The sequence below is a fragment of the Triplophysa dalaica genome, chromosome 2, assembly GCF_015846415.1.
Source record: "Triplophysa dalaica isolate WHDGS20190420 chromosome 2, ASM1584641v1, whole genome shotgun sequence".
Taxonomy (NCBI): domain Eukaryota; kingdom Metazoa; phylum Chordata; class Actinopteri; order Cypriniformes; family Nemacheilidae; genus Triplophysa; species Triplophysa dalaica.
In genome coordinates this window covers 20,989,052-21,012,851 of record NC_079543.1, presented here as the reverse complement: position 1 = coordinate 21,012,851, position 23,800 = coordinate 20,989,052, and the positions used below count along the sequence as shown (strand labels likewise).

Here is a 23,800-nt window from a genome sequence, read left to right as displayed (position 1 = left end):
CCTGAATTGTAGCATGATGTCATGGAATTATTTTGAGCACACGTGCCAGACTGGCAGTTTTGAACGCTTATATCTCCTAAATGGAAATTTTGTCAGCGTGTTTATTGTCATCAGTTTATTGACGTCCTAAGGCTAACTTATTTTAATTAAGGAAAAAAAACTTTCATTTTGATTTCACTGGGCCTTTAAGAGTTTTTTTCACATGTCACACCATATAGCAGGAAACATTTATGGTACAGTATACAGTAAAAAGTAGTATCGGCCGATAGTTTAAAAACATAAATTCTGTCAATCAAAAAAGGACAGGAAAATGCAAAGACTGTGTGATATGTCTATAGAAAATATAAAAAACATCACCAGTTTCACGTTCAATATTAATAGTCATTATATGAATTATTAACATTCAGAAAATGATTAAGTATTAATTTGATCTTTAAAAATGTAGTTAATGCAAATGCAAGTTAATATAACCACCATACTATCGGCATCATCACATATCACTATGAATGATGAGTATTGATGGAGAAATTTTGTTTTGATAAAAAACAGGGAAAGAACTGACAGAAAAAATGTACAATATAGAGACCTCTCATATTTTCTTAAACATCATACATCACACAATATAAATGTGTGTATTTCTTCTTCAAGAATGATCATTTACAAACAAAAATGTTTATAAAACATATTAACACATTTAACTACCCATATACAGCATTTAAATGTCTGATTCAGCAACGATAAATTTGTATTCATTTGTATTAACAGTGTGAACAGTGGGGCTTGTTTAGACACTTCTACAGTCGTTCATGGCAATCAAAACTACTAAATGTGTCAACTTGAATATGAATTCATATCTTCCCCTATCCAATGTAACAAGGACCCAATAACGTCCAACTTCTTCAAAGTATCAAATCCAAGCAAAATGGGCTCAGAGGTATATGTATTTGTGTGTTTGTTTACAAACAACTGAGAGCAGTCGGCTCAAAGCTGTTCATCATGTAAGTGTGTTAGCACAGCAGGGAAATTAAAACCTCACATACTTGTTCTAACATTCACACACACGCATGCTAATACGCAGGCATACACTAAAAATCCACTTTCTTCTCCTATTTTCTGCCCCCATTAACATGTAATGGTCAGGGAATACAGTACATTCTACAATCTATATTCTACAACAATAAGTCACCAATTTCTGCTCCAATTTTCTGAACGAGTGATCACGGCTAAAGCAATATTTGACAGAGACTCTTTGGCGTAAGTAAAAACACCTTTTATTTCTAGCATGCCTCAGACAAACCAAACAGCAAACAACAGAATCGACTGAATGAGTTCAGAATGCGTGAGAAAGAGTGGGTTTATTTTTAGAAATTTGCATTCAGATTTTCATGAGAGAAGTGCATGAAACAACGTGTGGCTCGCCTGCAGCACGCTACTGCCTGATGCACGCATGCATACGTGTGTGTGCTCTAGTTGTTGTGGAAAGGCAACCTGAGTTCCTCCACACAGAGACAGATTAACTGTGGCAGGTTCAAGACAGCCGCAGTGGGAGTGCGTGTGTTTGCACCGATCCAACAGAAAGTGGAATAAATGAAAGCTCTTGAAATGCTGATTAGTAGTTTTAGAAAATAAAGTATGTACATGTTTGTCAAAATGCGCACAAGTCACGCTTGGTTAATCTGCAGGTGTATAGAGAGGGAGCGTGCATTTTAAACTCAGGGACATCTGCCTCAAAGGAAGATTTGAGAGCTGTTAGGTGAAAGCAATTGACTGTCCAGTATATATGAAGGGATGTACATGTTTCTGGGTGACCGTAACCATAAATATCTCAGAAGAGCATATTATTGGGTTTCTGCATGAATGTGCCTGCCACATGGCACATAACTCATTGAACATGCTTTTGTCATAAACATTGAAAGCTAGATTGTGATGCGGTGCATTAAATTTAATGTGAAATGCAGTCTGCAACCCATATAATTCCATAAATTTAATGTAGATTTAATTTACCATTTTTTTTGTAAAATTGTATAATCGTATATATTTCTTATATTTTCTTTAATGAACAAGACCAAATATCTAAGGTCACTTTTCTTGTTATGTAAATTAATCTTAATTTAAGAAGTTTCAAATATTATTAGTAAAAAAAGACAAAAATTCTTATGAAGAATGTCATTTGCAGTGTTGCTGTGCTAATATCAGTCTTTCTTGCTCATTTTGAATCTCAAAAGTCAAAGGCCCGGTTTCAAAGACACAGCTTAGTTTAAACCAGGACTATGCCTTTGTTGAATTAAGACGTTTATGTCACTTTTATAAAAATGCCTTAAAAAAAAAACATTACTGGTATGCATATTGAGACAAAACAATAGAACTGATATACTTTAAGATATTTCTGGGCAAGTTATATTAAGTTAAGACAGGTCACACATTTATTTTAGTCTAGGACTGCCATTAAGCCTCATCTGTGTAACCGGGTAAATATGTTTTAATTTTGGTTAGAGTAAAGTTTAACTCAAACTGAATAATTAAAGCCAAAGTAAGTTACTAGCAAAACTACATCAAAATTTTACAGTTTAGATGTAGTGTGTTTATTTTTTAGAAAGAAGTCACACTGTTGCACAGGTTTTTTATTTTGCAGGTTTTCTTTACAGTTGCCAATGTGCTTGTATTAGAAACACAGACACAGTTGCAAACTCTACAGACACATCTTTCCTGCATCTTTACTTTATTTTGAGATGTCAAGTCATGTTTACTTATATAGCACCTTTTACAATGTTGTATTGTTTCTAGGCAGCTTCACATGAAAAAGAAAACACAGAAAAGGAAAATAAGTGTAACAGAGTAAATTTGTACAAACAAAGAAAATCCTATAACAGCAATGTTAGTGGAATATGTAGAAGATAAACTATCAACAACCCAATGAGTAAGCCAACATGGCAACAGTGGCAAGAAACCACAACTCCAACGATGAATAAATTTTGTAAAACCTTGGGAGAAACCAGACTCAGCTAGGAATTCCAGGTCTCCTCTGACACAGTCATTGACTTTTGGGTATTACTACATAAATGTTTTTGATTAACAGGGAGTAAATAAGTTAACTTTTTTATTAACATGAAGAGCCTATTAGTAGTAATATTTGAATTTATGTTCATTTGGAAACTGTTTAGGTATGATTTTGTCAAGTCTCATTTAATGACACATATCAGACAACAGAGAAAGGTTTAGGCAGGGATCGTAATGGCGGCATAATGTAACTGAGTGCAGCTATAAATTATTAACTGCTGCCATAGAAAATAAAAAATGTATACTATTATAATAATATTGTGTGTTTAATAATATACTAAAATGTTTAACCTGAAAATAGTGACGAGCAGTCTATCTTTGGATTTATGTGGTCACATATATGACGGAATTCACTAAATACATATTGTTGAGTCATTCGTTTGTATGAACAGAAATGTAAACATTTTGACATTGATATTTATTCATATAATGAAATTAAACTGGGATTAAAGTTGTTGGTCTCTAATGTTCTGCCTTCTGTCACCAGAGCCGGGTTAATCTAGATTGTGGGTTTTATGTCAGTTTGTCTTAAAATATTCAGTATATTGTCCAAAGTGCCCCAACTATGGTCTACTTATGAAAGCATATTTATAATTGCATATATTAATATTTTTTTCTGGGCTTCAACTGCAAGTGGAACATAAGTGTATTTACGTTATGCAATGTTCGATATTCTGTTTGTCTCAACATTCTTAATGACTCAAGTATGAGACAAGTTTTTTAACGTGCTGAAACCCGGAATATTCCTTTACAAATTTGGTTTTCTAGCCTGAAGATTGCTATATAATTCCAAGTAAGAGTGGCTCAGGAGGCGTTCAAGATCCAGTCCAATTACCCATGTGCCCTTGAGCCAGACACCTAACCTCTGGTTGCTTAAGGGAGACTTTCCATTCAATTAGTGTGGCATAAGTCTCTGTGGATGAAGTGTCTGCTAAATGGAAAGTAACTAAGATAGACAGTCTTGCTCCCTCTTTCACAAAACCATCCCTTTATTCAATCTACCTTCAATCTATTTCTAAATACATGATAAATGAAGGTGCTATCATGTTACCGCACTGTTCAGTCAATAACTCATCCGTTATGCCCTGCAAAACAGCGAGGAATAAGATCAAGGTCATTGGTTAGATTCCTAGAGAACGCATGAACAGATAACAAAAGTACCATAGAAGCGGTTGATGAAAGCATTTTACCAAACAAGTTTCACGAATGAGGCTTTCATTTTAAATTGTATGTTTTTGCAGCTGTGCGCTTTTTATAAAAAACAAAATGCAGCTTTTCTGTCTGATTGGGTTCTTGTGAAATCATGCAATATTAGTCTCCAGTCAACTAGTCTACTAGTTTTCCATTTAGGCCGTATCTGGTGAAATAAGGCACACTGTGTTATACATTGTATAGACTGGCAAGAATGTGTAAGAGGGGACACACAGCTTTTTGCTTCTCTAGTAACTGAAGCAGGTTTGCAAATCCTGGGTTTTCGAATCTGTAAGAAATAGCCCCATTATCATGTCCCCCCACACGCATTTAGCCAAACAAATACAGAAAGTGGCTTATCAGACGTCCGCTGGTTTTCCGTAATGAAAAATGAGAGCGAAAGCGAGACACTCCAGGGGGAACAGCGGCTTATTCAAATATGATTGTTTGTAGTGTTGCACAGTCCTACTGCATTAGCATTTAAATCAGGGAGCAGGGAGTCTACATGGATATTCAAACACCTAAACACCTTTCTTAAAGTGACAACTCACCAGTTTGTGCTATTTTTGAATCAGCCTTAAAGGTTCTGTGTGTAAGTTTCAGAGGCCACTATTGGCGATGTAGGAAATTGCAACCTACAGCTCCTCTACCCCCCTCTCCCTCCCATTAGAGAGGCTACGGTTGCAGTCACAGGACAAAAGGGTTCCTTAAATGATAGCGGCCGTTATCGGTGGTGTTGATAATTGCAATCTACTTCTCACAGGTGAACAACAGACTGAAGTTACGGACACAGGACAGAGATTTCGTCGTTTGAGACAGCAGAGCGTAACCTTTCCAAGTCAAGTGACAAGGTTTATTTACAAAGAAAAATAAATAAATAAAATGTATATAATTCAACATTTACTCTAATCGTTATAGTGAATATTATTGTTACCTGTTAACATTGTGTCAGTGATTTTTTCGCTTATTTTGGATAGCATTTTTTGGCACGGTAACTTGGTTCGTAATTTACAGCCTATTGAAACTGCTTGCTAATGCTAAAGCCGTGTAATCTAACAGCGAAAGTCTTAGCAGACGTTTTTCTCATCATCACAGAGTCAATCAGAGGACTTAACACAGGTTGTAAGAATGAGAAGAAGGGGAGGAAGAGGGCGCAGAGGTAGGGGTGTTGGAGATGCAGGCAGGGCGAGGAGAGACAGAGGAGCTAACGTTACCCGGGAGGACCACACAAGAGAGTATGTTGAAGCCAAGCAGTATTATAATATAATTTACACCTGATTTATGCAAATTCTGATTGTAAACATGATTTCTAACTTGATTTGCACACGGCCATGCAACAAGGAATTATGATACAATTACAAAGTACTAAAAATTTACAAGGAAAAACGCTACTTCTCTTGATGATCATGCTCATCTGTTAGCTAAAGCTATCAAACAAACAGTTCACTTATATTGGGGAAATTAGACAAACTTACCGGTCCAGCAGAAAGCTGGCAACTTCGGCATCGCTTAGCAAACCAGTTTCCTGCTTCATGCCCTCCTTTTTATAAAGAACCAGGCCGATGTTTATTCAGGTTTTCTGACGTTTTTTGTCTCGATTTCGCCTTGCTGCATCGTATTTTCTCTTTTTGACGAGACAGATTGACGCTCTGTCGGCTCGTGTGCAGAGTATGTGTGGTCCGCCATTAGCGCAAATTTCACTTCTTACTTTCACAAATAACCGTTTCTATTTCTAATAAAAAACACGACAAGTAAATTCTGATCTTGTTCTTCCTCTGCTTTTGCTAATCATTCTATTTAGTGGCTTTGCAAGCTGCCTTTGCAAAACACAACCGAAGAAGAAGAACATGGTCCCGTTCATCCTTACTTTTATGAAACACGCTCAGTTTGTCCGTGTAGTGATACTATAGAAACATGGCCGTGCAATTTGATAAATTACATGTAAGGGTGTGCCAGCGGTGTATATACAAATAAATGGCTCATTGTAAGGTAATATAAACATTTTGGTTCATTTTGTAAGGTATTTCTTCACCACTCACAACATAGTTTTGTATTATATATTACATTTTGGTAAATAAATCCTTCAAAATGCTACACACTGTACCTTTAAAGGAATACTCCATCCAAAAATGAAAAATCTGTCATCATTTACTCACCCTTATTCCAAGCCTGAAAAAAATTCCTTGGTGATGTAAAGATATTTTTAAGAATGTAAGCAACGGAGAATTCCGGTGTGGTAAAAAAAAAAAGGTAGTCAAAGAGCACCAGAACTGCTTGTTTTTCTAAATTCTTTAAAATATCTTACAATATTTTTTTTCAAAATCAATATGGTAGTCAATGATGACCCAGAAATCTCAGTTGCTAATATTTTCCAACAAATGTTTTTCTTTGATTTTCAACCAAACGAAGAAATGTATACAGGTTTGAAACAACTTGAGGGAGGAAATGACAGAATTTTCATTTTTGGATGGACTATCCTTTTAAAGGGGAGGCTTTACCAAAAATGAACATTATTTCGTTTTACTTACCCTCATGTCACATTTACTGTACCTACAGCACTCTCTAGCCCATCCTTTTCTTGTCAAGAAGAGAAGTAAACGTGATTCTAAACTGATTATTAATGTTTTGTATTTACTTGCAGTGACGTTTATACTTAATTTTTTGGGTTCTGATTTGAAGAGGCAGAAGGCAACATTTGTTTAGCACTTCCCTGTGTGCCTGTCTTGTAGATCATGGCTAGCATGTGGCTCTTTCAAGAATACTTTCTTACTGCTAAAGCCGGGTTATTAATGTCACCGTAGCCACATTGCTCCAGAGCGCCTCATGGCAGTACTTTATTTTAACAGATTAGAAGAAGACCCTTTAGGGCTTGAAGAGGGGCAGAAGGGGTGGTCAATTAATTAGCTAATGACCTTGTCAAACTCGGCAGTAACTGTCCAGTCTAAATATCACAGGGCCATTGTCACAAGCCCCTAAAGCATTTACACTCAATTACCGCTGATACCTGTTATGTTGAGTTCACACCAAACGCAAAGCTTCTCGTTCCTTGCTCTTTATTACTCAACGGAATAGTTGGTGATTTTTGTGTGAATGACGCAAAAACATTGTGTGTCGGGGCGTGTCCTCACATATCCGGACGTTTCAAACAATGGGTGTAAATGAGCTCTTCACACAAATGTCTGGCTCGCGTTGAAATATTTCAACTTGCATGGAAGAGTAAATTGTAAATTGCAAGTTCGCAAATAGACACCTGGCGATAGGAAGACATGAATTGCGCGCCACCTTTATATTGATTCTACTTCCCGCTCCTCCCATGCATACCATCCCCCATCTGTTTTTTTTTTTGTCTTATTCATCATCTCCATTTCTCACTCTTCTTGCTTCACTAAACATTCCACTCATGTCACAGAGATGAGACAGGAAGACATGCCATTTTGAATCATTTATACAGACATGAGAGGATATACGGAAGCCATGGAAGTAGGCTACATTTCCAAGCTGGTCAGCATAAACATAAAAATCAGTCAGACTATGGATCTTGTAATTCTTCTTGTAAAACAATGTTACTAAAAATAGTTAAGTGAAGCATTTTTTTTATTCATCTAGTTTCACCTTGGTGAACACATGACAAATCAAATCAAATCAACTACTAATACAACAACAACAACAACTATTTCTATGATCCACTACTATATAGCACTGATCAACAAATTTAATTTTGTGTGAAGATGAATGAGTTCTACAAGCATGTCCAAGCGTTATAGCCTTTCCCTTTGAAACTGCCATTAAAACTCCCATCCCATCCCATCCGATCACTGATTTGGTCACAAGGCAACTATTTGTGTTTCTGATCATGAAACGGTGAACAAAGATTATTTTCATAAACTAAATGGATTAGGTTCATGCAGTCATAAATGGTCACAGAAATCGGTTATGAGAAGTGATAAAAAAACAAGCTCTCTGAGAAATAACATCAGGTAAAAAGGACGGTTACTACTCTGCTCACACCTGCTTCTGTCTGGGTCACTGATAAGATCTGCTCCGCTCAGAATCAGTCACCCATCATGTGCAGATCAGCGGGGTGTTCTGTGGGTCCAAGACCGGGTCACGAGACCTTGGCCAATAGCATCACTTTTATCATCATTGAAGCGTGATGTGACAAGAGGTGATGCACCACCAAAAAGAACAAGGAGAATTTGGAGCAATTTGAGGAAAAAAACCACCTGCAGTTCGCGGTGACCTCAATCATTAATATAGCCGCATGTGGCAGGAAGTGAAGTACAACAGCATTCAAGTGAATGTGTACACGATTTGCTGTTAGCTTAGAGCATCCGTATCAGTCACCCTAAGATAGGATGAGTAATTGTACTTCCAACAAATGGGAATCACAGGGCGCTGTAGTCATCCCTGACTTTCCTATAGCTGCAGATATAATGAAACACCTTTGATGAGGAGGCCTTCCAGCTATTCCGCTTACCTTTCAAGTGCCCGGGACACGCTGTAGAGATAGGCAAAAGAAACGAAGGCTAAAGGGGAAAAAGCGAAATGAATAGACAGAACCGCATAGAATGAAAACAAATATGAAAAAAGTGGAAGTGCTGTAGAAAGTAACCAGCAGTAATTTACCTGATGAGTGTTTATGTATGCAAGGTGAGCTCCATCACAGAAATGAAAATACAATTGTATTCATACAAAGTTTAAATAAATCAAGTTTTTCATAGTGTATTCCAAGTCATATCAAACTGGCTTTAGTTTATTTGATATTAACTCACGATAATACACCTTACTTATAATTTAAAAAAAAACGTTTTTAAATCTGTCATTGCACGAGAGTGTAACATAAAACAACAATTCACAACAGAAAACTGAACACAAGGGCTATATATACACAGATGAAGGGACAAACTGGGAATGAGGCACAGCTGAAACCAGTTATCAATCACAGGACACATGGCAACATTGTAATGGAGTCCTAACAACACAAGAACAAACACAGAGCAATGTGGTGCCCTCAGGTGGAGGACCAGGCCGCCAGCAACAGGGTGTTATCACAAACAGGGTTTTATCAGAGTTTTCATGTGTCTTGTAAAGGTTTCAGTTTTTCACATTGCTGTTGTATAACTTTATGTCACTCCTGAGGTTTGATTTTATTGAAATTCAACAGACACTACTAGAATGGCCACAACAACACATCTAGAAATGCTGATTTGAAATTAAAAGTTGGAATGGTCTCTCAATTTTTAACACGGCTATATAAATTATCTAATATTAGTTAAAACATTTGCTAATCTTTAAGTTTTACCAAAATAAGCTTTTACCAAAACAATGTATTTCTTTCTGATTTACCCAATCAATGTGGCGTTAAGCCCGTTCAGTTACGGTAAAGTAGATTTTGACAGCCTGCGACTCTTGTGGGGATATTCTCCACACGATCCCAGATCGTGCCATTCTGTAAGGGATAATTCCCTGTGGACTCCTGGGGTATAAGGCCAGATGAAACATTACCTTCCAATTAAACTTCCCCCAGCAGAGGCTTAAACCCTTGGGATTTCAGAACGGCCTGATGTGACCCAATATGGTTAAGGATGATTAGAGGACTACACAGAAAGGCTATTTTAAACACAGAGTTGTATCTGGATCAGCAAAGGACTGCATTATGCGGTCCTCATGGCATGCGAGTTGATTGGTACTGTATAGCAGATCACACTTTCGAGACTATACAAGTTTTTTTAAATGACTGTAATGGCATCCGTATCTCAACACTACACATTCGCGCATGTAACGGATGTTTTTTTCTAGTCCTTCAGTTGATTCGTGTGACACATTTTACCACTATTGTGAACTCGGGACATTTGAGCTGCTCCCGCAATTTTCTACGAATTGAGCAACAAATGACACGTTTTTAATCATTGCTTGCTTTTTTTATCAAAACAACATCAACCTGAACATAATAATATTTTCTCCTGTTTGAAAATATGCAAGCAACTATCTTTAATTACAAAAATGTAGAGTTTACTTATGGAACTTTCACATGAATTGAGGGGATTCTTGCTTTCAACTTCTCTTTCTAGAAGTGGAGCATTAAAGCATAAAATCCTTTGCCGTGGAAGGGTACAGATATTAACACCCCAGCATAGCACGCTAGGTTTCAGATATCCCTGTTCAAAGGTTCAATTCTCTAAGCATCGTGCCCTGGCTATGGCCTGTCATCACGCCATGTCCCTCGGTCTTCTAATTATTTAAACCCCAACATTCTCACCTGCTATTCGCTCAGTGTGACAGTTCTGCACTCCTTGTGCATGTTAACTACTCCGTGACTTGCTAAAAGGCCTTCGCTGAACGCTTGCCCCAAAAACAGCAGTGTCCAAGACATTAGAGCTGTAATGTAGCATGCTAACAGCGGCAACTACAAGTGGAGCATCTAGAGTCAGTGAGAATAAATAACACTGCAAAAACACTGTATCGACTCCCATTCATGTTTGTTTGTTAACATAAAAAAAGATTTAACCTAATTTTGCACATATGGTACAAATTTATTTTTAATGCAGATAAAACATAAAGTGACTGACTAAACTGCTGTGCAGCCCTGCTCTTTTTCATCTCATTCACCACCTTCATTATAAAAGTTTTCTGTAATTCATAATGAAGCTCAGAGACTATAACAGAAATATAACCACAGAGATAATATTCAGGAAAAAAAGTGCATCCCGTACACATTCTTCCACAGGCCCAGTCAAGGTCATCTGAAAGGGCAATGAACCTCAAGCAATAACGATGAGCCACTTACACACATCCCCGGCGATTTATAGTCGTGGTGAATAGCAGAAAAGGACAAGTCTGCCATTCATTTGTGAAGCGGAAGTGAATAAAACATGACATTTGCCAAATGGCTATTGCAATTACGCATTTGGCAAACTTATTTTTTGCATTATACTATACATTTGCTTTTTAAGCGCAATTCCTGGGATCAAACCCATGACCTTGGCATTGCAAGTGACATGCTCGAACCACTGAGCCACAGGACAGCCCTTTAGTTCACATAATAGCTGACGTACAAGTGAGGGAGGATTCAGCCTTAGACTAGAGGGGGCGGAAGTGGTTCATTCTAAAGGTATCATCAATATTCATCTCAATTATAACAAGTTAAGCTCTGACCTCTTCCTGTCACCTTGACTGTCTTTGATGTGCAGACATTTTAAACAGAGGTGTCTGGAAAACCAAAGCCATGAGGATTTGCGCAGTTTAACTATAGCGTATCATCTTACTGCATGCAGCTGTCTGTTTAAAGGTAATGCATCTAGGATAAAGAGTGCAAAATTTTTTTAATTAAATGAATCCAGGTGGGAAAAAAAGTTGACCAAGGTTATCAAAGTATCCCTTGGGAAAAATTTAAGCGACATCCCCCCCAAAAAAGTAAAATAGGCTGGTAGTTTACATATATCTTATGCCATTTTTTCTTCAGTGGAACAGTATAAGAATATAAAGCTAAAACCAGGGTCTCTTGTGACTGAAAGTCCTGACTTTAGTGCATTCGATCCGTCTGGTCACTTTTTGGGGAAACTATTCCTTTAATAAAAACAATTAAATAATGAAAATAAGTTATTTTTGGACATGTGTCATTTGCGTAATTTCTGGACCAAATAAACCCAAGGATAATATTTTTGTCTGGAAGCTGAGTGAATAAGCTTTCCATTAATGTATGGTTTGTTAGGATAGGGCGATATTTGGCCGAGAACTATTTGATAAAATGGCCTTTGCTACGAATCAAAATAACCCAAAATTTTGTTGGAAGGAATTGCAATAGCACCCACACAAACAACCTAAATTTTCAAAAACTCAAGAAAACCCAAAACACATACAGCATTAGACCATAACCACAAAAAAGGAATACAAAGTCAATAAATGGGCAAAATCATTGCAAACCGAACAAAGTTGTTACATCACAAGGTTCAGGCACACGCCATCTTAATGAAAACAAAACAAACTGAAAAGAAAAATATATTAGCAAATTACAACAAAAATATCAGCTGCCCAAATATAGTTTAAAACCTCCACAACACAGCCAAACAAGGCATATCTACCAGCATTAAAGCCAGCTGAAAGCAATTCACATTTGTATAAGAGAACTAGAATTATAGTTGGTCATTCATAAGTGCGTACAATGACCATCCAGTACCTCTACAATGAACCCAATAACTGTGTTTTAACCAACAGCAAAGCAGCAGCTTCCAACTTTTTTTGGCATTCACAAAAATTGGATGCAGCTCACTAATCTGGGGAGCAAAGAAATACTTATACCACACCAACCAAAATCACATCCAAATGATTCTCAAAAGGAAGCTAAGTATCTCACCTGTGCTTAAAGCTTATTAAGCTTTAACCACTAACCACCTCCCAGACCCTTAAAGGGACATACTGCCACATAATAAAGAACATCCAGATGAGAAAAACACTTATACGAATGATCTGTCACGTGTACTGTCTTTTACGACCCCATAGAGTTGGCGAGTATGTTTTAAAAAACGTGTGGGACTTCCTGCACAACCTCAGAATTTCCCACAGTTTTTTAAAACAGGATTTGTGGATGCACAAATTTGTGGGAAGACTCTATGGTCTATAAATACACAGGAGACACGAGATTATCTGTAGCTATTATGTAAGGGTGACAGGAACATGATGATAGCCAAAAGAGAGACAGCCCAAGGTCTGATGGGATCTGCAAGCAGGCATGCAAATTTATGTCTCCAGTTGTACTCACGTCCGTCTCCTAATGTGGGACTCAGTGATTGACAGATTATAAGAATGAAAATGACGGAAGTTATGTCTTAGAGAGGTGACATACTTGAGAATAGCTGCAGTAATATGAATATGAAAGGAGACTACCCACTACTGTAATGAGAGTTACATTTACACAAAATAAGTCAAATTGCCTCACTTATTTGCATTTAATTGCTCTACCTATAGTAGTTTAAACAAACAAAGTACTGTATAAAAATATGAAGACACCCCACCACATCCATCTAACCTGGCTAACCAAGTTGTATTGTATGCTTATTTAAAAATGAAAACCAACACTACTCCTGTGTAATCATACCAAAACAAAAAAAAACAATGCTGATGTGACAATAAGCGCTACATTTTAGAGTAAAAAGACAGTAAACAACAAAAGAAGATAGAGGAGTGGAAATAGTTCTTCTGTGCTGCTCTTTAGAGTTATATCTGAACAGAACCTCCGTGCTCACATTGGAGGAGAAGCTCAAGGCAATGTCAAGATCAGTAACAGGTTTGGTAAAAACGGTCACGGCATCCATTGATGCTTGAACTAATTCTGTCAGGCCTAATGAAGTTAATGCGTGTGAGATAAACATTGTTTTGACTTAACTCTCAATTTTTTTGCCATTCACTTCAAAATAGGGACAGGTGAAGGTCAATGAGGTCAGATTCTGTCCAAGAGCTTAGACTGAACATGAATACTGCATAGCCCAAAATGTGCATTTAAAATACACACATGCAACTGCAAATAAGAAAAATTTATCAATTGCAGGGCTTTATGGGTCCTGTCAGCAGTCATAGGAACACATGTGAAAGATCTAAACCTCACAATATGCATCAGGTTCATAGAAGGACATTGCCAAACAAAGAAATAAGAATTGGATTCTGATATTAGGATTGCTTGGTAGAAGTTTATTTTTAAAGATGTTCCAGCTCACGTGGGTAAAACGTTTGCTTCATTTCACCGTGGATTCCTCTGTAAACAAGGCACATGTCGATGCTGGATTTGCAAAGAGACCGAGATTTAAAAGCAATGCTGTGCCGGCAATATCGGATCCAACCGGAATCTTATTTAATAAAAATATATGTACGATGTGTCACTATTGCTTTATCATGGATCGCTTTATATGTCTGTCCTGATTATGTGTAACCTATGTGTATCAGCAAGTTAACAGAAGGCTCCAATTAAGCATGTAACTTGTCAAACAGGCACACAGAAATATACATCACAGGGCACACAACTGTCAATCAAAGCAGTGGGCGTTTACTTCCAAGTCTTCAATGGAGGTCACCCAAAAAACCGAGCGTTCCTTTCTATTACTTGCCAATTTTGATGTTTTTGAATGTAAAAATCACATGAATGTCATTAGTAGACCGTAGACAACAGTAAAAAAAAATTAAAAGGCCAGTTTATGACACCTTTAAAAAGTGCATTTTGAAGTTTTAATGTCTAGTTGTTGTGTGAAGTGCCTAAATGAACACCATACAGATGTTGACAACTTTCCATTTTTGAAAGTATGCTTTACTTTAGTTGGCATTGTAGAGATTGGTTAAAACATGATCGTATAAAATCTTGGAAGTAAACAGAAATCACCCTGTTTAGCTTCCAGAAGGTCTGGAGAACAATCATTGTTAATCGATCAAGGAGGAGCTACAATTTCTGACTGCCGATTTACAGAGTATATAAGACTGAACACACAACTCTTCTTAGAGTTTCTGCTTGTGGCAGGATGGCTGGAACTACAGGGATGATTTATCTTGTTGCGGTTTGTGTATGGTTTTGTGCGGTCTGTCGTGCCGTTCCACAGTTTAGTACATATCCCCAGGAGCCTCAATCTTTAGGCTTCCAGCAAACTGAACAACAGTTTTCTCAGAAGTTTCCACTTCAGAAGCCAGTGGTGCAGACAGAACCTCTTGACAAGTGTGCTGTAGCTGATTATGAGCAGATCCAGTGTGGACAACCTGGTATCAGTGGTGCCGAGTGTGAAGCTATAAACTGCTGCTTTAATGGACAGCAGTGTTATTATGGGATGTCTGGTAAGATTGTTAGACCAGTGAAATGTTTCATACCAAGCTGATTCTCTGATAACTTCTTGTCTCATTCTAGTGACTGTCCAGTGCATAAGAGATGGTCAGTTTGTGGTAGTGGTTGCTAGAGATGTTGTTCTGCCTCGACTGAGTCTGGACTCAGTCCGTCTGCTGGGTGGAAATGAAGCATCTTGTGGTCCTGTTGGTTCCACGCCCTCCTTTGCCATATACCAGTTTCCAGTCACTGCCTGTGGCACCAGCATGATGGTGAGTTTGCTGTTGATGGTTTAGATGTCTAGAACAGATTTGATGTCAAATCTTTTTTTTGCTTGCAGTAGGAAAATGGTTATGTGGTGTATGAGAACAGAATGACTTCATCCTATGAAGTGGGGATTGGACCTCTTGGCTCCATCACAAGGGACAGTCAATTTGAGTAGGTTGTATGCATTTTCTCTTTGGACTGAATCCTTGAACGAATGTAAAAAGCTCACTGTTTGTTGTCTAGACTTCTCTTCCAGTGTAGATATTCTGCAACTGCTGTGGAAGCACTGATTGTGGAGGTCAACACTGTTCCACCACCTGTACCTGTAGCTGCTCCTGGACCCCTCAGGGTGGAGCTTAGACTGGCAAATGGCCAATGTGTCACCAAAGGCTGTGCAGAAGGTAACGATGTGCTAGTCTTCAAAAAATGCCTTTTGAGTACTTTTAGCACTGGTCTCAAACTCGAGATGGGCAGTAACAAGTGTTCATCATTAGGAGACGAAGCCTACATGTCCTACTACGGTGAGGATGAGTATCCAGTCACAAAAATCCTGCGAGAGCCTGTGTATGTTGAGGTGCGCATTTTGGAGAGGACTGACCCCAATCTTGTCCTGACTTTGGGACACTGTTGGGCGACATCAACCCCTAGTCCTCTCAGTCTACCCCAGTGGGATCTTCTAGTTGATGGGTGAGTGGAATCCCAAGCATTTATCCAGATAGTGTGGTGCGAACGAGTCCTGACTGTCACTTCTGTTTTAGATGTCCATACCAGGATGACCGTTACCTGACCACACTAGTTCCTGTAGTTGGCTCGTCTGGTCTCCAGTCCCCAACCCACTACAAGCTCTTTATTGTGAAGATGTTCACGTTTGTGGATCCATCATCACTGGCACCTCTGCAGGAGACTGTATGATTTCCTTACAACCTTCTGTATCCTCTAAATTGCCTCGTTTTTTTTTGCAAAAGCTGATCTCTTTGTTGGTCAGATCTATTTTCACTGTAGTACTGCAGTGTGCCACCCTGCTTCTGGTTCCTGTGAGCAGAGCTGTGCCAGGAAAAGTAGGCGTTTCACTTTGTGTACATCAAAAGACATTGGTTTCATCTTCTCACTCTTGTGTTCCAGGGAGAGCTGTTGTTGGAAAAAGGAGTGAAGAAACTGTGGTTTCCAGTGGAGGCGTTTTCTTTACGATGTAAAATTCATTGCTGATTTTAATAAAATTATAAGCCTCTACCTGTTGTCAGCATTTGTTTACACTGGCAGTTTTTCCCCTATGGCAATTGAACTGTCTTTTGAGTGCTGGTTTTAAACGAAACACCAGAAGGTTGATGGTGAAGTGATGTGCTCTTAAACCGCTTGATATCTGGTGGTGTTTGGCTTCTGACAAAGATGGGTTAGGGTTACTAACCCTAACCCTTGCAGTGAAACTCAAGCATGCACAACATTCATTAACTGTCTTTATTCCCTGTGACTCAAAGCTTTATGACATAAATTTAGGTTTCTACCTTTGTGGTCGATGTAGATTTGATTAAGTGTCTAAACATGTAGTAATTAAACTTCTGCTTGGAACTTGTTTAAAGTATATGAGATCATGAAAATAACATTTCATGCAGTGTGTAATGTTGCTATGTTGAGCAGTCTGCAAAGTTGTATATCCAAAGGTGAAAAAACATTAAAGGCTTGGGAAAAGGAGTCGTCCCTAGTCAGATTTGTGATCTGCCATGGATTTACATCACTACATCTAGTCATTTTGCTTCCAACATTTTAATTTTTACTCTTACAGTGCAACAGTAACATGCAACCATGCAATATTTTTATTAATAAAATATGTGGCAGAATGTAATCCCAGAAACATAAATGGGGCAGTTTGTATGATACCATACACTTCCAGGTTTTCTATTTCACTATAATTTTATGTCTCTGTACATTCACGCTTTTATATACTTTTAAGGAAAGCATTTACTACCAGACTTTTTACTTATTTAATGTATGTTATTGCATTTTATATTTATCCTATTTTATTTATGTGACCCTGGATCACAAAATCATATTAGCATGGGTATATTTGTAGCAATAGCCAACAATACATTGTACGGCTCGTATTTTTCTTTTATGCCAAAAATAATTAGTATAGTAACTAAATATCATGTTCCGTGAGAAATGTTGTAAATTTTGCATAAAACAAAAGCTGGAAACACGCCTACAAACTTCGTTCACTGCTCCCCATTCTTTGGGAATTACCAAAGTACGTTTAGGGAAGTCGTGCCACTCGGTGGCCATCTTTGCAACACGCCTCCGGACAGTTAAGGCAATTACATAATTCAAACAAGACGTGAATGGGAAAACTGATATTTCCTTATCTTATATTTTTTAAATCCCACTGAAAGACATTTTTAAAAACAACATTTGAAGGTGACTTAAACCCTCTGGCTTTCGGATGTGGCGGCATTTAACCGCAATTCATTAAGAAACTGAGCATAAAAAATACACAATATATCTTCCCTGCCCTATTTGAAGTGTTCAAATTGTACTTTCAAAAAGCATAAACATTTTTACATTGGTTTAGATAATACACATGCGCAAAGCTTCGCCATATTGATCGTTGCATTCCTCCCCATTAATTTCAATGGCAGTGAAGCGTCTTGTAAATTTTAATTTCTTTGGAATTACCCACTCGAGTTTGGTAAAAGCTTAGAATTTCTGATTACGGCTTCATCTACTCTCCACAACGTAATTAAAGTGGTAAGCCAATCGAAAGCTTTAAAACAAAAATGTTTCTTCTTATCAACTGCCTGGTACAGTATCTCTGATGGACAACTTTTTTTGTCCAAATATTCATTGAGATTCCAGTAAACTTCCAAACTCCAGAAAGCTTTTTTATTCAAACTTATGACTGGTTTTGTGGTCCAGGGTCACATATTTATTTATATTAAATTCATAGAAGTTCATTTAACTTGTTAATGTTATTGTTCTTGTTCTTGTTCTTGTTAATGTTATTGTTATATGTTTTAACAATTACTGGTTGCAGTGCACCTGTTAAAATAAACTACAGTACAGTATTTACCTTATCTAAAACAAATGGGCAGTAGAGATGCTAACCGGTGATGAGGGAGATGTCTACACAAAAAGAGAATGAGACAGACAAACTTCTACATCAGTATTCATCTAATGCCATCTGAATTAAATTAGAATTGAAATGCCCGCTGTTCTTAAAGTTTAAAGTGGAAAACTAGGTAAAAAAATAAGCTCATTGAGAAGACAAGCCATTTATATTCACTCTCACACAATAATTTATCCACTTAATTATTCATGAAGAAGAGAACAGTCTGCTATGTGATGAAGACACCAACATGCTCTTCTGAACAAATTGCAATACTGGGATTGGTTCAGAGGTTCACAGTCATGACACTCAAAAACTCTAAGACCAAGAGTAACTGCAACAAAAATACAGGTAGTCAGAACATTTCAACTAACACTCGTCTTGAATTACAGTATAGAGCCTCATTTATTAAACAGGTGTATTTGATCTTAGAGTATGTTAAAATCCAAAGCTTGTACACTAGAAAAGACAGTTTGGCTATTCCGGGAATACAAGTCATAAATCGACCTCTTATCTTTGTTCTAGACCATTGGCCTCAGACAACACACAAACCGTTGAAGAGTTAAGACAAAAAGTAGAACAAGTTACATTACATTTACAATTGGTGCTGCAGGTGAAAGAAGATATAATATTTCCACCATTAGGTTTATAAAGAATCCCCCAAAGGACAAGAGGTATTAATGATGCTCCTCACACCCTCAGTTTCGAAGTCTTGTTTTATTGTGGGCAATCAGTTGGGATGTTCTTCATCTGTTCTTTTTTATTATCCTATTCGGCAAATTGAAGACCTTTTTGTGGTTGAACATGATGGGGCCCTTTTAGACAGGACAAAAACTATAAAACATATACCACCAGTCGCAGTCTTCAATATGATGCTGAGATTGTAAGGAATAAACTTTTTCTGGTCCTTTTGTTGTATACCCCAGAAAATCTGTCTCACAGTGTCATACAAGTCCGAATCTGTTGAATCCAAGTCTGGATATGTGAAATTGATACCGTAGTTGACCCAAAAATTTTCTGTCATCATTTACTCACCACTCTTCTCATCCAAACATTTACTTTCTTCAGCAGAAAACAAAAGATATTTAGCAAAACAACAGCGGTAAGCTATAACTAATATTGTATGGACACAAAACCAATGGAAGTCAATGCATAACACCGTTGTTCGCTTTCCAACATTTTAAAAATCATGTTCTGCAGAACTATTAAGTCATACAGGTTTTTGTTAATATTTTATTATATCTTTTCACGTGACAACACTGAAGAAATGAAACTTTGCTACAGTTCAAAGTAGTGAGATTACAGCTTGTATAACAGTGTAAATTTGCTGTTCTCTTAAAATAACTCAACACACAGCCATTAATGTCTATACCGCTGGCATCAAAAGTGAGTACACCCCTAAGTGAAAATGTCCAAATAGGGCCCAAATTGTCAATATTTTGTGTGGCCGGCATTATTTTCCAGCACTGCCTTAACCCTCTTGGGCATGGGGTCACCAGACATTCACAGTTGCCACTGGAGTCCTCTTCCACACCTCTGTGACGACATCACAGAGCCGGTGTTTGTTAGAGACCTTGCGCTCCTCCACCTTCTGTTTGAGGATGCCCCACAGATGCTGAATAGGGTTTAGGTCTTGACCTGTATTATCCTCAGCTTCATTAGCAAGGCAGATGTCGTCTTTGAGGTGTGTTTGGGGCCGTTATCATGTTACTGCCCTTCGGCCCAGTCTCTGAAAGGAGGGAAACATTCTCTGCTTCAGTATGTCATATTACATGTTGGCATTCATGGTTCCCTCAATGAACTGTAGCTCCCTAGTGCCGGCAGCACTCAAGTAGCCCCAGACCACGGCACTCCCACCACCATGCTTGACTGTAGCCAAGACACACTTGTCTTTGTCCTCCTCACCTGGTTGCCGCCACGCAGGCTTGAAACCATCTGAACCAAATTAGTTTATCTTGGACCACAGGACAGGGTTCCAGTAATCCATGTCCTTAGTCTGCTTGTCTTCAGCAAACTGTTTGCGGGCTTTCTTGTGCATCATCTTTAGAAGAGGCTTCCTTTTGGGACGACAGCCATGCAGAACAATTTCATGCAGTGTGCCGCGTATGGTCTGAGCACTGACAGGCTGACAAGCCCCTTCAACCTCTACTGCAATGTTGACAGCACTCATACGTTCATTTCCCCAAGACAACCTCTGGATATGATGCTGAGCACGTGCACTCATCTTCTATGGTCGACCATGGCCTGTTCTGTGTGGAACCTGGCCTGTTAAACCGCTGTATGGTCTTGCCCACCGTGCGGTGCTGCAGCTCAGTTTCACAGTCTTGGCAATCTTCATAAAGCCTATGCCATCTTTATGTAGAGCAACAATTCTTTTTTTCAGATTCTTAGAGAGATCTTTGCCATGAGGTGCCATGTTGAACTTTCAGTGACCAGTATAAGAGAGTGAGAGTAATAACACCAAATTTTAAATACCTGCTCCCCCTTCACACCTGAGACCTTGTAACAGGAAATAATCGCATGGGAAAATGGTTAATTGGGCCAAATTTGGACATTTTCACTTAGGGGTGTACTCACTTTTGTTGCCAGCGGTTTAGACATTAATGCCGGTGTGTTGAGTTATTTTGAGGGGACAGCAAATGTACACTGTTATACAAGCTGTACACTCACTACCTAGTGTTATTTCTTCAGTGTTGTCACATGAAAAGATATAATAAAATATTTACAAAAATGTAAGGGGTTTACTTACTTCTGTGAGATATTGTATTTCATGTACATATGAGCTTTGTGGCAATGTTTGTCTTGACTACAAAACTGTTGTGTGGGGCTTATTCGTTATGGGCCTGCATAAGAGGATTATATTTGTGAGAATAAAAGTGGATATTGTCCCAATGGTGTGTGCATCCAATGTAAACACTTCAAACCATATTGCAACCAAGATACCATAGTCACATTGGATAGGACACTATCTGTGCATCACACGGCAAACATTTTTTGTATGGTTGTGTTTGTTCCCCGTGCTAACATTGCCAACTAATCTCAGGAATTTATTCTTTAAAAAAGTTAAATGAAAAAGTATTTCATTGCTTTATCACCTTTATGAAATCTTTCTCACGTTAGGCAGTTTGTAAGTGTTTTCTTTAGTACTTGTTATTAGAGAAATCTACATGGAAACTCAAGGACACGTTAAAGCCATACTACACCTACACACATTCCTACTGTGAAGCACAACCAATACATTTCCTCATGGTATAAGGTGAGAACAGTTGCCAAATAGAGAAGGTAAATTGTTACCTCCTGTATGAATGAATCCGCTCTTCTCTGTTGAATGGGAATAGGAGCTTTAAGAGCTTTAATGAGCTGTGGGCCTCCTTCTCTGAAGCAGTTTTTTGTAGTTTTAGTCTTTGTCATCATCAACAGGGTTGATGTCCTTTTATTTGCCGTACCTATTTCTTTAACTCTTCTTGCTCTTGGGTCTTCTTGCTCTTTTTAAACCAAAGAAAAACATTTACCTCTCAACTTGACGTGTTGCATGATGGAGAGGAAAACAGATTACATTTCATTCATTGCAGAGCGACCTTCTTGTATGACAGTACAGTGGCTTCATTAAAGCGAGAGAACAGCAATTATGGATCTGTAACCGGGTGTAGAACCAAACAATCACATGAGAATGGATGTATTAACGGCAATCATCACTATCACGCACTGAGTGATCATTCAGAGGTGAATGACGACATGGCCACAGAGAAAAAGATAATAAGGCCAAAGGGACAATACGACTGGACAATAGTTTGTTGTGCACAATGACAAAACAAGCCTACACAGCCACGGGCATGGAAGGACAGAAAAACCCTTTGTATAATTTAATTAATAAAATTCACTCTTTATTGGACATATTCAAATATAACCTTTTTAAAATCTAAATGCACATGCTCCATCAATCTCGCTATTTATCTCACAACTGCCAGGCTGAAAAGAGCAGGGTTGTTTTGTCTTTTACAGAATGGGATTAATTATAAGAAATTGTGCAGTTGTTATAAAATTGATGATATGCTTTAATTTTTTTAGCAGCTTAGCTGGAGGCTTTTTTGATGATCTAGAGTAACCAATAACAGAAAAGTCCAAAGTCCAAGGCCATCCAATAAAACTTTAGATGCAAATCCATCCAAAATATCACGTGACATGCCTTCTTTCTAGAAAATCATGAAAAAACTTTTCAAGGTCAAATAAAAACTGCAACATTTTTAAGAGCATAGAGTTAATGTACCACAATTAGTAGAGCATTGTGCTTGCATCACCAAGGTCACAAGTTAAATTCCAAGAACTGTATCCTTTCAAATGCTATTATCCGAAGTGACAGTAATATAAAAATATAATTGTGCAAAAATATGATTGTGTAAATATATACCTTTTTTATTATAAACGAACACAACTTTTACTTAATAAAAAATGAGCACAGAATAGATGGAAACTCCTTTAACATTGTTTAGAAAGCAACCTAGGCTGAAACCCCAAGAAGCTGCTTGAGAAAATGCCAAGATATAATATTAGCTAATTTTGGCAGAAGATTACATCAAAGATGCTAAATCATAAACAGTCTTGTTTGTTAGTTGAAACATAATCCTTACAGTTTTGTTTGCTTTATTCTACAGTATTGATGAGCTTACTATTTTTCTAAAAGGTAGATAAAACTAAATAAGTTTAAAAACTTTTGACCGGGAGTGTAAGTCACTATTTAATATATAGGCCTATTATATGAATTATTCATTTTTGGTGCTTTCTGGGTGTTTTGGATGTTTTGGAGCACATCTTGAATTATAACTGTATGGAAAAAGCTGCGTCACAAAAGTTTGTTTGCATTCCACATAAAATAACACAAAATGAATGTTTGGGATGAGGGTTAATACACTTTATACATAGTTTTATACACAAATTTGGGGGGGATTTTCACAGTAGGTGCCTCACCTGCTCCCAGAGGATTCTATTCATACAGCTCTCTGGATCTCTCGTTTATTTCATCCATTGCAAAACATGAAATTGTTTCAACCCATTGTGTTATGCATTTATTTTTGTACCTCTACTTTGTGCGATTGTCTTTACCATGCGAATGTTGGAGCAAAGGAACATTTGAAAGGGCATATAATCCCATTTAGTGTGCGAAAGAATGTGGTTTAAAATCTATAAAAAGCAAACGGAGAGGGAACAGTGCCATAGGCTTTTATCTTTTTTCTCTTCTTATTTATGCTATGGGCTTTGATCTGTTTGTTTAGGCTCTCCATTCTGAAATCTTTACTTCGAGAGATGAAGAGAGAGAGAGACAGAAAGCGAGACAGACAGAGAGAAGGGAAAGGTCCTTTTAAAATCTCATTACAGCCCTGTTGGCCTGCAGTTTG

The 23,800-nt window shown here is 37.8% G+C and overlaps 1 protein-coding gene across 1 annotated transcript; it reads left to right on the top strand.

Moving 5' to 3' along the window:
• Positions 1-14,750: 14,750 nt before the first annotated feature.
• Positions 14,751-16,503, top strand: LOC130407214 (zona pellucida sperm-binding protein 4-like). Its single transcript, XM_056729953.1, has 8 exons — positions 14,751-15,057; positions 15,128-15,315; positions 15,387-15,481; positions 15,554-15,711; positions 15,805-15,997; positions 16,069-16,216; positions 16,296-16,368; positions 16,433-16,503. Exons 1-8 carry the CDS (start codon positions 14,751-14,753, stop codon positions 16,501-16,503), a joined length of 1,233 nt encoding a protein of 410 aa, XP_056585931.1.
• Positions 16,504-23,800: the final 7,297 nt, after the last annotated feature.

Bases quoted from the DNA above. Each gene is read 5' to 3' on its own strand.
- LOC130407214 (XM_056729953.1), top strand. From the start codon at position 14,751: ATGGCTGGAACTACAGGGATGATTTATCTTGTTGCGGTTTGTGTATGG. The intron at 15,316-15,386 runs GTGAGTTTGCTG...TGCTTGCAGTAG, and splicing joins CCTGTGGCACCAGCATGATG to GAAAATGGTTATGTGGTGTA. The intron at 16,369-16,432 runs GTAGGCGTTTCA...CTTGTGTTCCAG, and splicing joins GCAGAGCTGTGCCAGGAAAA to GGAGAGCTGTTGTTGGAAAA.